Raw genomic sequence first — 15177 nt, forward strand, 5'->3', positions numbered from 1 at the left:
TACTGTGTTGCTTTTCTGTCCATGGGGTGATGTGGGGAGGGGAGGAGTCTCTGAGTTACCTATATTAAACAAGGGACAATGAAAACAAACATGGCTAATTCTCCCCCCCCCCCCCCCCCCCCCCCGAAGCTCCGGGCTTTATGATAAACGAATCTAGCACTGTGCTTCACAGATGGGTGTGGTGTCTAAAAAGCAGAACAAGAGAGAATAACCCCCCCACCCCCCCGGGGAGGACATTTCCTGTGTCTCTAGCTGGGTGTTTCTTGCCTGAGCAGGTTTAAAAGGCAGCTGCCTGGTCCCCACAGCCGAGCAACTTCGTTGGCAGAGGAGATCCAGCAAAGATGCAGCTTTCCCAAGTCATCCCTCTGCTGCTCTTCCTGGCCATCGGGTCGAGCCAGGCTCTGAGCGAGGAGGAGAAGAAGACCCTGCTACAGCTGCACAACGACTACCGCTCCAAGGTCACTCCACCCGCCGCCGACATGCTGAAAATGGTGAGTGTGCGTCCCCGGCACGGGGGCACTTGCGCGCGTAAACTGGGAACCTGCCCGGCGAACACGCGGCGGTGGCGGCGGCGACTCACCTCAAAACGCCAAGTTTCCTGGGGTGAAGTGGAAGGTCCTGCTCGCCTGCACCGATCCACCGCAGACCCTGATCTTGAAAACCCCCTTTTTCACGCCGCGGTTTCGGTCTAGTTCTTCCGAGGTGGGTGACAGAGCTCATTAACTCTTCCGTGCCCGTGATTATTAGGAGTTTTGCAACCTGCATTGGCGGTGGCAGCTGTGTAGGTGCTTAAGCCCCCCCCCCCCCCCCATATTGAACAAACTCCTTCACTTTGTCGAAAAAAGACAATTTGTTCTCTCTCTCTCTCTCTCTCTCTCTCTCTCTATATATATATATATATATATAAGGTGCGAATATTCCCACTTCTTAAAAATCTGTTGTTTTCTAAAGTAACACTGAATAGACTCGCTTGGCTATTTCAAGCTTTCAATTTGTTTCAGTAGGAACACTTTAAACCATATTAACTATGTCATAAAGGTAACGGACACACCTGTTACTTTGTAGACGACATTCCTAAGTGACCCCCAATAGTGTGAGTTTAGCTCCAAAGAAGGTGTCAATTTGCTTGTGTATTCGATGAACGAAACATGCATTTATATTGCATTCTGCCCCTGCTTTGCCCAAACTATTACCTCCCGAAGTGCCCCATCTTGTTGCACTTTATTTATTTATTAGGATTTTTTGAAGGAATTCACACAAGGCGGTGTACAGCAAGAATAGATCAAACATGAGCAATAGGCAATTTACAGCAGTAAAAATATTCAAATAATACAAAATATGGCATAGTGTACTACTTCACACAATCTAAATTACGGGAACCACTGGTTTCAATCTAATTCCTTATTCTGTTTCCCAGTTGGTACTTGAGTATTGCTATCCCAACAGATGTCTGAATTACTACTTTTATCTAATTGGACCTCAATGCTTCCAAGCTTGACTGGAAGCATTGTCAACACAATATGTAATAGAACATTTTAGAAACATAGAAACGTGACGGCAGATAAAGGTAGCATGACCCATCCAGTCTGCCCATCCTCTGTAACCCTTAATTCTTCCTGTTCCTAAGCGATCCCACATGCTTATCCCATGCCTTTTTAAATTCTGGAACAGTCCTAGACTCCACCACCTCCACCGGGAGGCCATTCCACGCCTCCACCACCCTTTCTGTGAAATAATACTTCCTTAGGTTACTCCTAAGCCTATTCCCTCTTAACCTTGTCATATGCCCCCTCATTCCAGAGCTCTCCTTCATTTGAAAAAGGCTCTCTTCCTGTACATAAATGCCCTTGAGATATTTAAACGTTTCTATCATGTCTCCTCTCTCCCTCCTCTCTTCCATATATGTTGAGGTTCATAAGCCTGTCCCTATCATTTTTGCATTCAAGACCGCTTACTAATTTTGTAGAATTGATAGTGAAGGGTATAAGCAAAGATGGAACACATAGGTAAGAAAGTAAGGCACCTAATTTAATTTAAAGAAAGTTGAACATGAGGTCAGAGAGATGGTTAAATATTCTCAGCTATCACTTCTACATGTTTACATACTACTACTATTTAGCATTTCTATAGCGCTACAAGGCGTACGCAGTGCTGCACAAACATAGAAGAAAGACAGTCCCTGCTCAAAGAGCTTACAATCTAATAGACAAAAAATAAAGTAAGCAAATCAAATCAATTAATGTGTACAGGAAGGAGGAGAGGAGGGTAGGTGGAGGCGAGTGGTTACAAGTGGTTATGAGTCAAAAGCAATGTTAAAGAGGTGGGCTTTCAGTCTAGATTTAAAGGTGGCCAAGGATGGGGCAAGACGTAGGGGCTCAGGAAGTTTATTCCAGGCGTAGGGTGCAGCGAGACAGAAGGCGCGAAGTCTGGAGTTGGCAGTAGTGGAGAAGGGAACAGATAAGAAGGATTTATCCATGGAGCGGAGTGCACGGGAAGGGGTGTAGGGAAGGACGAGTGTGGAGAGATACTGGGGAGCAGCAGAGTGAGTACATTTATAGGTTAGTAGAAGAAGTTTGAACAGGATGCGAAAACGGATAGGGAGCCAGTGAAGCGACTTGAGGAGAGGGGTAGTATGAGTAACACCTCAGTCATTACATAGTCACCCATTAACACCTGTTAACTGCTTAACACCTCAGTCACTATATTGTCACCTGTTACACCTCAGTCACCACCTATGGCCCCTGTCCATGTTCTCTTCCTTGCCCTGTCCCTTCCTAATCTCCTTTCCCCCCCACTCCCACTGTCTACCATTAGAACTACTCGCTGCCCTCCCACCCTGCCCGCCACCGCAATACCCTATTCACCTCCATCCCTCACCTTACCATCCCTCTTGTCCCCCTCCTTCCTGGCTCTCAACCTTCGGCACTTCCTTCCTGCCATTAACCCATCCCCTTTCCTCCTCAGTACACCCCGTCTTCGTCGCCTTCGTCGCCCAACCTCCCCCACCCTCCTCCGCACTCTCTTGCTCCTCCTCCTGCTATCCGCGGGAGACATTAACCCTAATCCAGGTCCCCCTCACCTGTCCCCGTCCTATCCTTGCGAACGATCCCGGGATGTCTCCAATCTCGTCTCTATTCCCCTCCTTCCCCCCTCCTCCCTCCCCTTCTCATGCGCCTTGTGGAATGCCCACTCAGTCTGCAACAAACTGCCTCTCACCCACGATCTCTTTATCTCTCGCTCCCTTCAACTGCTCGCCCTAACCGAAACCTGGCTCTCCCCGGAAGACTCTGCCTCCGTTGCAGCCCTCTGCCATGGAGGCTATCTCTTCTCCCACACGCCCCGCCCAATTGGCCGCGGCGGAGGCGTTGGGCTACTACTCTCACCCTCCTGTAGTTTCCAACCCCTCCACCTACCGCAGTCTCACTGCTTCTCATCCTTTGAAGCCCATTCCATCCGGCTATTCTACCCGCTACCACTCAGAGTGGCAGTCATTTACCGCCCCCCTGATAAATCCTTCCCTTCCTTCCTTACCGACTTTGATGCTTGGCTCTCTGTCTTTCTTGACCCCTCATCTCCGTCCCTCATTCTCGGAGACTTTAACGTACATGCTGATGACCTATCCGACCCCCATGCTTCTAAGTTCCTCACCCTAACATCCTCCTTCAACCTCCAGCTGTGCTCCACCACCCCTACTCATCGTGACGGCCATTGTCTTGACCTCGTCCTCTCCTCCTCCAGCTCACCCTCCAATTTCCACGTCTCAGCTCTTCCTCTCTCCGACCATCACCTGATCACATTCACACTTCTTCACCCCCCCCCCTCCACCCCGTCCAACTTTAACCACCACCTCCAGGAACCTCCAGGCTATTGACCCCTCCACCTTATCATCTACTATCTCTAATCTCCTCCCCTCCATCATGTCCTCCGAAACTGTCGACAAAGCGGTCTCCGCCTACAATACCGCTCTCTCCTCTGCTTTGAACACCCTTGCGCCATCCATCTCCCGTCCCACAAAGCGCACCAATCCCCAGCCCTGGCTGACTCCTTGCATCCGTTACCTTCGCTCCTGCACCCGATCCGCTGAGCGCCTCTGGAGGAAATCTCGTACCCTTCCAGACTTCCTCCACTACAAATTCATGCTATCCTCCCTCCACTCCTCCCTATTCCGTGCAAAACAGGACTATTACACCCAATTGACCAATTCTCTCAGCTCCAACCCTCGTCGTCTCTTCACCACCCTTAACTCCCTCCTAAAAGTGCCCCCCGCTCCTACTCCCCCTTCTCTCTCTCCTCAATCACTGGCCGACTATTTCCGCGACAAAGTGCAAAAGATCAACCTTGAGTTCACGACCAAGCCACCACCTCCTCTTCACCCTTTAACCCTCTCCATCAACCAACCTACCCAGGTCTCTTTCTCCTCTTTTCCTGAGATCACCGAGGATGAAACTTCCCGCCTTCTTTCCTCCTCGAAATGCACCACCTGTTCCTCTGATCCCATCCCCACCAACCTACTCAACACCATCTCCCATACTGTCACCCCCGCCATCTGTCGCATCCTCAACCTCTTTCTCCACTGCAACTGTCCCTGACACCTTCAAGCACGCCGTTGTCACACCTCTCCTCAAAAAACCTTCACTTGACCCTACCTGCCCCTCCAACTACCGCCCCATCTCTCTTTTACCCTTCCTTTCCAAAATACTTGAGCGCGCTGTTCACAGCCGCTGCCTTGACTTTCTCTCCTCTCATGCCATCCTCGATCCACTTCAATCCGGCTTTCGCCCTCTGCACTCGACAGAAACAGCACTCTCTAAAGTTTGCAACGACCTGCTCCTGGCCAAATCCAGAGGTCACTACTCCATCCTCATCCTCCTCGATCTTTCCGCCGCGTTTGACACTGTCAACCATGATTTACTTCTTGCCATGCTGTCCTCTTTTGGGTTCCAAGGCCCTGTCCTCTCCTGGTTCTCCTCTTATCTCTCCCACCGCACCTTCAGGGTACACTCCCATGGATCTTCCTCCACTCCCATCCCACTATCTGTTGGAGTTCCCCAGGGATCTGTCCTTGGACCCCTTCTCTTCTCAATCTACACCTCTTCCCTGGGCTCGCTGATCTCGTCTCATGGTTTTCAGTATCATCTTTATGCTGATGACACCCAGCTATACCTCTCCACACCTGACATCACCGTGGAGACCCAGGCCAAGGTATCGGCCTGTTTATCCGACATTGCGGCATGGATGTCCAACCGCCACCTGAAGCTGAACATGTCCAAGACCGAGCTCCTCGTCTTTCCTCCTAAACCCACCTCTCCTCTTCCTCCACTCTCTATCTCTGTTGATAACACCCCTATCCTCCCTGTCCCATCTGCCCGCAACCTCGGAGTCATTTTCGACTCCTCCCTCTCCTTCTCTGCGCATATCCAACAGACTGCCAAGACCTGTCGCTTCTTCCTCTTCAACATCAGCAAAATTCGCCCTTTCCTCTCTGAGCACACCACCAGAACTCTCGTCCACGCTCTCATTACCTCTCGCCTTGATTACTGCAACTTACTCCTCACCGGCCTCCCACTCAGCCATCTATCCCCCCTTCATTCAGTTCAGAACGCTGCTGCACGTCTTATATTCCGCCAAAACCGATATACTCATATCACCCCTCTCCTCAAATCACTTCACTGGCTTCCGATCAGTTATCGCATACAATTCAAGCTCCTCCTCCTTACCTACAAATGCACTCAGTCCGCGGCTCCTCACTACCTCTCCACCCTCATCTCCCCCTATGTTCCCGCCCGTAACCTCCGCTCACAGGACAAAGCCCTTCTCTCAGTACCCTTCTCCACCACTGCCAACTCCAGACTCCGCCCATTCTGCCTTGCCTCACCCCATGCCTGGAACAATCTTCCTTCACCCATACGCCATGCCCCTTCCCTACCCATCTTCAAATCTCTGCTTAAAGCTCACCTCTTCAATGCTGCCTTCGGCGCCTAACCACTCGAGATATATAAAATACCCCAATCTATCCACCCTATCAGACTAACTGTTCACTCGTCCTCTAGATTGTTCACTTGTCTTTAGATTGTTTTCTTGTCTTTTAGATTGTAAGCTCTTTGAGCAGGGACTGTCCTATGTTTAAATTGTACAGCGCTGCGTAACCCTAGTAGCGCTTTAGAAATGCTAGTTAGTAGTAGTAGTAGTAGTAAAGCGACCCTGGCGGAAGATGAGACGGGCAGCAGAGTTTTGAACCGACTGGAGAGGGGAGAGGTGACTAAGTGGGAGGCCAGCAAGAAGCAGATTGCAGTAGTCTAAACGAGAGATGACAAGGGTGTGGATGAGGGTTTTGGTAGAGTGCTCGGAAAGAAAGGGGCGGATTTTACGGATGTTGTAAAGAAAGAAACGACAGGTCTTGGCGGTCTGCTGGATGTGAGCAGAGAAGGAGAGAGAAGAGTCAAAGATGACCCCAAGGTCATTGCCTATTTGGCAATGCAGTTTTTATAAAAGCCTTTTCCATGTGTAAAACCCAGGGGCCTGGGCCCCCGTAGATTTGGCCCTGGACCCCCCCCTGCCGATGACCCAATCAAACCCCCCTCCCGCCGCCAACCCGCTGTCGCCGTCTGCTGTCTTTGCTGGTGGGGGACCCCAACCCCCTCCAGCTGAATTCTTCTTCCTTCGTTTTGTTTCTGAGTCTGACGTCCTGCACGTTGTACGTGCAGAACATCAGACTCAGAAACAGAACGAAGGAAGAAGAGGACCTCGGCTGGTGGGGGTTGGGGTCCCCCACCAGCAAAGGTAGGCGACAGCGGGGGGGGGGGGGGGGTCGAGAGGGTCAAAGTTGTTGGCGGTGACGGCAATGGCAGCGGGGGGGGGGGGGGTCGGCGATGCCGGGGGAGCTAAAATGTGCCCCCTCACCTCGGGATCTGGACTCCCCTCCTGCCGAAGTCTGGCTACACCCCTGGTATAACCTGCTTCGCCCTCCACCTCTGAAATAGCATGGGATTTTTAAAATGGAAATAAAGGGGGGGGGGGGGGGTTTACAAAGCTGTGGCAAAAATGTTGCCCGTGGTAGTGTTGGCATGTATTTTTGGTGTGCGCTGGGCCACCTTTTACCGTGGCTGAGAGGCCATTATTTAATGGGCCTGGGTGTGGGTGTGCGCAAAAATTAAAACTAGCTTGCGCCTGTTTACGGCCTGAGCCCTTACCGCCAGCCATGGACTTAGCGGTAAGGGCTCACAACATGGTTGTGCTGCCGATTACCGCCAAGAACGCCCCTCGTGGTAGAAAATAGAAAAAATATTATCTACTGCGGGATTCGGCACGCACCAAACTCGGAATTAATTAGCACCCAGCGGTAGTGCCGCTTTGGCGCACGCTACCCACACGGTAGCCCCCCCCTGCAGCATTGTGAAAGGACCCCTAAATGCGTAGGTCAATAGCGTACCAGAGGGGGCGATACATATTTAGAGAGAGTAAAATATGTATTGTCCCCTCCACCTATGAATATGGGTGATCTGAGAAGCTTTTTGACTCTTTGGCAGTGAAAACTGCAAAGACGTTTCGGTATTTTCTGATGTGGGAAGTGGAGTATTAGCTCCCAAAACTAGTGAAGAAAAGTGTAAATTTAATGCAATAAAAGTGTCTCACCTTATACTTTTGGCTTCTTGTTTTTATTTCTTAACTAGTAAAAGAAGCCCGTTTCAGAGCAAATGAAACGGGCACTAGCAAGGTTTTCGTCGCCAACACCCCCCTCCCTCCCTGGCCAGCACAGTCCTCTGGGGAACCCCACTATCTACCCTTCTCCATTAAGAATACTGGCCATTTAACCCTACTCTCTGTTTTCTATCTTTTAACCAGTTTTTAGTCCGCAATAGGACATTACCTCCCATCCCATGAATTTCTAATTTCCTCAGGAGTCTTTCATGAGGTCCTTTGTCAACTGCTTTTTGAAAATCCAGATACACAGTAAAGGGATAGGAAGTATTGAGATGGGGTGGGACTGGGACCTATCCACCTACACTCCCTCCCTCTCCTCCTCGGAGGCTGGAACTGTGCCTTTAAAAGTCTTGTTTTCTGATTTCTGTTTTTTTATTGGGCACCTTGCTGCAAAATGTGTGACTGAGACAGGAAGTGTTGTACCTCCTCACCAGATCAGCTTAGCGCTTGCAAGTGTTTTCACTACTGTAGCTAAGTCTGTTAGTCATAAACGGAATATCTTGTTAGGCACTTTCTCTATTACGTTGGTTTCTGAACCTTGATAGTGAAATACGCATTATTCCCTTGAGATACAGGGCTTCCCAAAGCACAGGCAATTCATAATAAATATGCCAGTATGTTAAAATTCACCTAAGGATTTTCTAACAAGAGAATATAGCATTAACATGTCTAAACAGCACAGTAACACAGAAAAGGACTGCAGATAAAGACCTGCACAGCCCAACAAGTCAGCCACAACAACACCCATAAAGTAACATAGTAGATGACCAGAAAAAGACCTGCACGGTCCATCCAGTCTGCCCAACAAGATAAACTCATATGTGCTACTTTTTGTGTATACCTTAGCTTTTCAGAGCACAGACCGTATAAGTCTGCCCAGCACCATCCCTGCCTCCCGCCACCGGCTCTGCCACCCAATCTCGGCTAAGCTCCTTAGGATCCATTCCTTCTGAACAGGATTCCTTTGTTTATCCCACGCATGTTTAAATTCCGTTACTGTTTTCGTTTCCACCACCTTCCGCGGGAGGGCATTCCAAGCATCCACCACTCTCTCCATGAAAAAATACTTCCTTACATTTTTGAGTCTGCCCCCCTTCAATCTCATTTCACATCCTCTCGTTCTACCGCCTTCACATCTCTGGAAAAGGTTTGTTTGCAGATTAATACCTTTCAAATATTTGAACGTCTGTATCATATCACCCCTGTTTCTCCTTTCCTCCAGAGTATACATGTTCAGGTCAGCAAGTCTCTCCTCATACGTCTTGTAACGCAAATCCCATACCATTCTCGTAGCTTTTCTTTGCACCGCTTCAATTCTTTTTACATTCTTAACAAGATACAGCCTCCAAAACTGAACACAATACTCCAGGAGGGGCCTCACCAACGACTTATACAGGGGCATCAACACCCCCTTTCTTCTGCTGGTCACACCTCTCTCTATACAGCCTAACAACCTTCTAGCTACGGCCACCGCCTTGTCACACTGTTTCGTCGCCTTCAGATCCTCAGATACTTTTACCCCAAGATCCCTGTCCCCGTCCGTACTTATCAGACTCTCCCCGCCTAACACATACGTCTCCCGTGGATTTCTATTCCCTAAGTGCATCACTTTGCATTTCTTCGCATTGAATTTTAATTGCCAAACCTTAGACCAGTGGCGTTCCTGGGGGGGGTTGGCACCCGGGGCGGATCGCCGATGCGCCCCGCCCCCCCGGGTGCAGCGCCCCCCCCCCCCCGATGCAGCACGGACCCCCCCGCCGGGTGCATGCCGCTGGGGGGGGGGGGTACAGCGCGTGCCTTTCCTCCATTTTTCCATGCTTCTTCTCTGCCCCGGAACAGGCTATTTCCTGTTCCGGGCAGAGAAGAAGCATGGAACAATGGAGGACAGGCGCGCGTGGCACCCGGGGCGGACTGCACCCACCGCCCCCCCCCCCCCCCCCAGGAACGCCACTGCCTTAGATCATTCTTCTAGCTTCCGTAGGTCCTTTTTCATGTTTTCCACTCCCTCCGGGGTGTCCACTTTGTTACAGATCTTAGTATCCACTCTGTGCAGATCATAATCATTCAAGATCAAACGCTGGTTAATAATTTGCCATCATGCCAGCCAGATCTAGGCAGTTAAATATGATGGAACAATATATTCTACTAGTGGAACCCAGCCTGTTTTCTCAACAATGAAACGGGCTCTAGAAAGGATCTCTTGTAAGCGATATTTTTTTTCTCTCCTCTGCCCTCCCTCCCCCCATGTCCAGCGCTTCTCCTCTTCCCTGCCCTCCCATCCGTGTTCCGCGATTCTCTCCTCTACTGTCCTCCCGTCCCATCCATGTCCATCAATTCTCCTCTGCCCTCCCTCCCCTTGATTTGTACCTGAACGTTCTCTGGCTGGCTGGCGCTGGCTTCCGTTCTGTTCGTAACATCCCTCCTGACGTCAGCTCACCTCCAGCGTTCCCTTCCCTCTCACTGTTCTGCCCTCTGATGTCATTATGTTTTGACGCGAGGGCGGGGCAGGGGCAGAGGGGGAATGCAACGCTGGAGGCTGGCTGGCGTCATCAGATGTTACAAACCCAGGCAGCCAGACAGCGATGGAATGTTGGAGGTGCAAATTATTATATAGGATAACAAAAGTACTGCAAACAGTATTTAACTTGCTAATTTCAACATTAAGGGGCCCTTTTACTAAGCCATGGTAAAAAGTGGCCTGCTCTCGTTTAGGTGCATGAAATTGGCATGTGCTGGGCTATTTTTTTTTTTTACTACGGCGGGGGAAAAAGGCCTTTTTTTAAAAATGGGACAGTAAATGGCTGTGCACTAATATTAAAATGAGCACACTGCTATTTACTGCCTGAGTCCTTATGGCGGTAGATCAGGCAGCAAGTGGCAATGTGGCCGTGGGGAATGCCCCCCCCCCCCATGGTAGAAAATAGAAAACTGCATTAAACTGCATTAAACTGGTGTAATCTCCGTCGGTAATTGGCCCCTAAAGCATGCGCAAAGCAGCCAAGCGTTATGCTGGCTGCTCTGCGCATGTCACAAACGTCAAAACAACAACAAAAAACACACACACATTGCAGGAGCATCCTGTATGGACGGCCTTGCGCTTCCCCCTGCATGAAAAATCAAAATTTTAGCAGCCCCGACCCCCCCCCCTCCCTTCTTCTCTTCCTTTCTCTCTACTCATTCTCCCACTGCCCCGCCCCCCCCTGAGGTCATCGCCGCCACTCTCCCCCCCCCCCCCCCCCCGTGTGAAGGTGCTGCATGGGCAAGAAGAACATCTGATCACCGCCGAGTCTTCAGGACGTCTCTCCTTTCCTGACCTGGGCCCGCCCTCGTCTGACGTAAGTAACCTCCATAGCGATTTTAACATGTGCTAACACTGTAGATGCCCATAATATTCCAATGGGTGTCCACATGGTCAGCGCGTGCTAATTTTTAGCGCACTCTAAAAATGCCCACCTTTATAAACGGGCTCTTTAAATTTTATAATTCTCTGGGGAAGGGAACCCCTGTTGTACCCGACTTTGTAACTCACCGGGACCTCAGATTTGGAAAGATGCGTAATTAAATCCAGATTCAAGGAACAGGCAGTCTGGACAGCGAGAGTGTTTCCCTCTAAGTCTGATTGTGTTCAAAATACAATTAGCAAAGCTCCTCTTTTTATAGACAAACCATAAATGGCTTGCAAAAAAATACAAACATTAGGAAAACAAGATTCAGATGTTCTCGTATCAAGATATCCTAACCTTAAAGATATGATTGACATCATAAGGCACAAAAAAAAAGCACAGCAAATTGTTTATATACAGTAAATGTTCAAAAATCTAAGCTAAGCAAAATAACATCTGGTCATTGCTACGTCTCATACCTAGAGCTATAGGGCTTTTGAAATGTTGCCAAATTATAATGATGATTACACTTGAGAAATAATAACTAAGGGACAGGTGGGGATTCCCTGGTTGTTTCTGGAGGAACATCTTTGTCCTTGAAACAAGCCTTGCTTATCTGCAATTATGAGCACTGCAGCTTTGAGAAGCTTCTTTTCAAAGAATATTATTTTCTAACTGAAGACATATGGGACTAGATTCTATATATCACGCCTAAAAAAAAAATTTGCACTGAAAAAGAAACGCCTAAAATTTCTGCATGGATTATAGAATACACAGAGCACCCATCCACGTCACTAAACTTAGTCATGGGCCGTTACGCCAAGTACAGCTTGACAAGGGCATAATCGAAAGGGACGCCCAAGTTTTGCTGAGGACGTCCTCGCAAAAACGTCCCGATGGAGGGGGTGGTATTATCGAAACAAGATCGATAATAAATAAATCTTGAAATTTAGGTCGTCCTTAGAGATGGTCGTCCCTAGACTTGGTCGTTTCTGATTTTCGGCGATAATGGAAACCAAGGACGCCCATCTCAGAAATGACCAAATGCAAGCCCTTTGGTCGTGGGAGGAGCCAACATTCGTAGTGCACTGGTCCCCCTGACATGCCAGGACAGCAACCAGGCACCCTAGGGGGCACTGCAGTGGACTTCATAAATTGTTCCCAGGTACATAGCTCCCTTACCTTGTGTACTGAGCCCCCCCAAAACCCACTACCCCCAACTGTACACCATTACCATAGCCCTTACGGGGAAGGGAGGACACCTAGATGTGGGTACAGTGGGTTCTGGAAGCCTCACATTTACTCAGTGCGTTTTTTCTAGCAAAAAAAGGGCAAGTACTCAAATGCCTGGCCACCCTTCAGAAGTGAGGTGATCACCGAGGAACCCACCCCACAATAGCCAGGTCCCCTGCAACCAGCCACAGAATCTGACAAGGCAGAATTGGTGTGTAGAGTCTCAGCTCTTTCATTAAAACTTGGGGACTATAGGTCAATTTTAGCAGACAATGGAAAAGGTGCCGGTACTCAGTACCCCCTTTAAAAAGCCCTGCATTTACCACCACAAGTGTAATTGGGGGGGGATGGGCCTGGGTCCGCCTGCCTGAAGTGCACTGTACCCACTAAAACTGCTCCAGGGACCTGCATACTTCTGTGATGGACCTGAGTATGATATTTGAGGCTGGCACAAAATATTTTTAAAGATATATTTTAGGGTGGGAGGGGGTTAGTGACCACTGGGGGAGTAAGGGGAGGTCAGCCCCGATTCCCTCTGGTGGTCATTTAGGGCACCTTTTTGTGCCTTGGTCGTAAGAAAAACAGGACCAGGTAAAGTCGTCCAAGTGCTCGTCAGGGACGCCCTTTTTTTTTTTTTTTTCCATTATGGGTCGAGGACGCCCATGAGTTAGGCACACCCAAGTCCCGCCTTCGCTACGCCTCCGACACGCCCCTGTGAACTTTGGTCATCCCCGCGATGGAAAGCAGTTGAGGACGGCCAAAATCAGCTTTCGATTATACCGATTTGGGCGTCCATCTCTTTCGAAAATGAGCCTGTTGGTGTAAATGCTGATGCCTAAATTAGGTGCCGACCAGGTGCATTCTATAACGATGCACATAGCAGTGGGGCCCCCTTAGATTTGGCCCTGGACCCCCCGCCGTCGCCTGCCTTTGCTGGTGGGGTCCCCAATCCCCGCCAGCCAAGGTCCTCTTGCGGGTTGGCGGCGGGGGGGGGGCTAAAATGTGCCCCATCACCTCGGGCTCTGGACCCCCCTCCCGCTGAAGTCTGGCTACGCCCCTGGCAAATAGGGCTCCTTTCCAGCGTGGGCTAACCGTTCGCTATAACGGAAGTACCGCCAGGCTACCTCAGCAGCCCAGTGGTATTTCCCACCCCTACCATGTCGTCATTTCCAGCACTACAAAAATTCATTTATTTTTGCAGCGCCAGACTGTCCCACTGAGTTAGCGTGGGAGCCCTTACCGCCACTTCAGTGGGTGGCAGTAAGGGCTCCTCCCTGAAATGGCTGCACGGCAAGTGCTTTACTTGCCGCCCAGCCATTTCCTGCAGGAAAGTGAGTCCTTCCCTTTTTACCAACTGCAGTAAAAGGGGGCCTCGGCGCACGTGTAAAACACGCACCAATGCCAGTGCCGGCCCCCTTTTTGCTGCAGCTTGGTAAAAGGGCCCCATAGATTTTAGAATGCCCACAAGCCACCCGGTCTATGCCCATGGCCACACCCCCTTTTCCAAGTATGCAACTTAGAATTTATGTACATCACGTTACAGAATACGCTTAGACAAATGTGCACATAAATTCTAATTAATGCCTATTAGCATCAATAATTTGTTTGTAAACTGCCAATTTGCGCTGATTGGCTTGTTGTTTACTAATTAAGTTGTGCACGCATATCCAGAACAAGACCAGATCTGTGCACACAACTTAAAGTCACGCTATACAGAATCTGGGGGCTGATTTTTAACCCTGTCATCTCCACAGATTCCTCCTTTCACGTCCCCAAACCTTCTTTCAGTTCCACATAACGGTTAGAGCAGGGGACTGAGAACCAGCCTTCAAATCCCACTGCTACTTCTTGGGATCTTGGGCATGTCATGTAACCAGTGGCGTTTGGACGCTGGCTGACACCCGGGGCGGATCGCTGATGTGCCCCCCCAGGTGCAGCGCGGCGCCCCCCCCCCCCCGGGTGCATTCCGGGGGGTGCTGCGGCGCGTGCCTGTCACCCTGTCAGTTCTGAGTTCGCATGTGTTCACTGCTCCCTCTGCCCCGGAACAGGAAGTAACCTGTTTCGGGGCAGAGGGAGCAGTGAACACATGCGAACTCGGAGACAGGGTGACAGGCGCGGACCGCCCCCCCCCCCCCCCCCCCCCCCCGCCGGCTTGGTACGCCACTGCATGTAACCCTCAGATGCCTTACTGTAAGCTCTGCAGGGACAGGAAAATACCTACAGTACCTCAATACAATTCGCCTTGCACTACTGAGAAAGACAAGAGCTTAATTCAAATCCTTAATCCACTGTATGCCTTTGGGAAGTAGTACATTGCTCCAGCTGGACCATGAAGATTGGGGGATGGGAGAGCCCTGGTAGCAGAGTGTGAGGCTAGTAATGTATCACTATGGAAGCCACTCTATTTAGGTTTCTACTATTCAGCCTCTGGGATCACAATTCTTCGGAGGGTTTCTTGTCCCCGATTGCACTGTGGGAGGTGCAGTCTCCAAGTGTGTCAGGTGTGTTTTCCTCTTGGCTCTGGTTGGTGCCTGTCTCATTGTCACTGTTCCTGCTGTTTATGGTTTTCAGTATGGCCACCTGCTGTTCCTAAAGCCCCATTTTGAAAGCAACATTTTTCATCCCATTAAAAACGCGAAGTTTTATGGACAATAAATTGGAATGGTGCTTTTTTTTTTTTTCTTGACTGTGTGAGATAGGTCTTCTTTCTTCAAAACAAAAGTGTTTTTCCAATGAAAATATAGTGGATGAGGTCATGGGGGGGGGGGGGGGATTTGGATGGAGGGAGAAGAGACGGGAGGGGTCATCAAGGGCATTAAAGTCTGTGGCTTTTTTTTTTGCCAACATTCACAAGTTTAAG

At 49.8% G+C, this 15177-nt stretch overlaps 1 protein-coding gene across 2 annotated transcripts in view; it reads left to right on the forward strand.

The window, feature by feature from the left end:
- Nucleotides 1–241: 241 nt before the first annotated feature.
- PI16 (peptidase inhibitor 16) overlaps nt 242–15177 on the forward strand; it is a 34270-nt gene continuing 19334 nt past the window's right edge. The window contains exon 1 of one of the 2 annotated variants that reach the window (XM_030221360.1): nt 242–491. In XM_030221360.1, coding sequence (XP_030077220.1) covers nt 342–491 — 150 coding nt within the window. In that variant the 5' untranslated portion in view covers nt 242–341. The remainder of the gene's footprint in view (nt 492–15177) is intronic. The other variant, XM_030221361.1, reaches the window with a different exon arrangement.

The sequence above is a fragment of the Microcaecilia unicolor genome, chromosome 12, assembly GCF_901765095.1.
Source record: "Microcaecilia unicolor chromosome 12, aMicUni1.1, whole genome shotgun sequence".
Classification (NCBI taxonomy): Eukaryota; Metazoa; Chordata; class Amphibia; order Gymnophiona; family Siphonopidae; genus Microcaecilia; species Microcaecilia unicolor.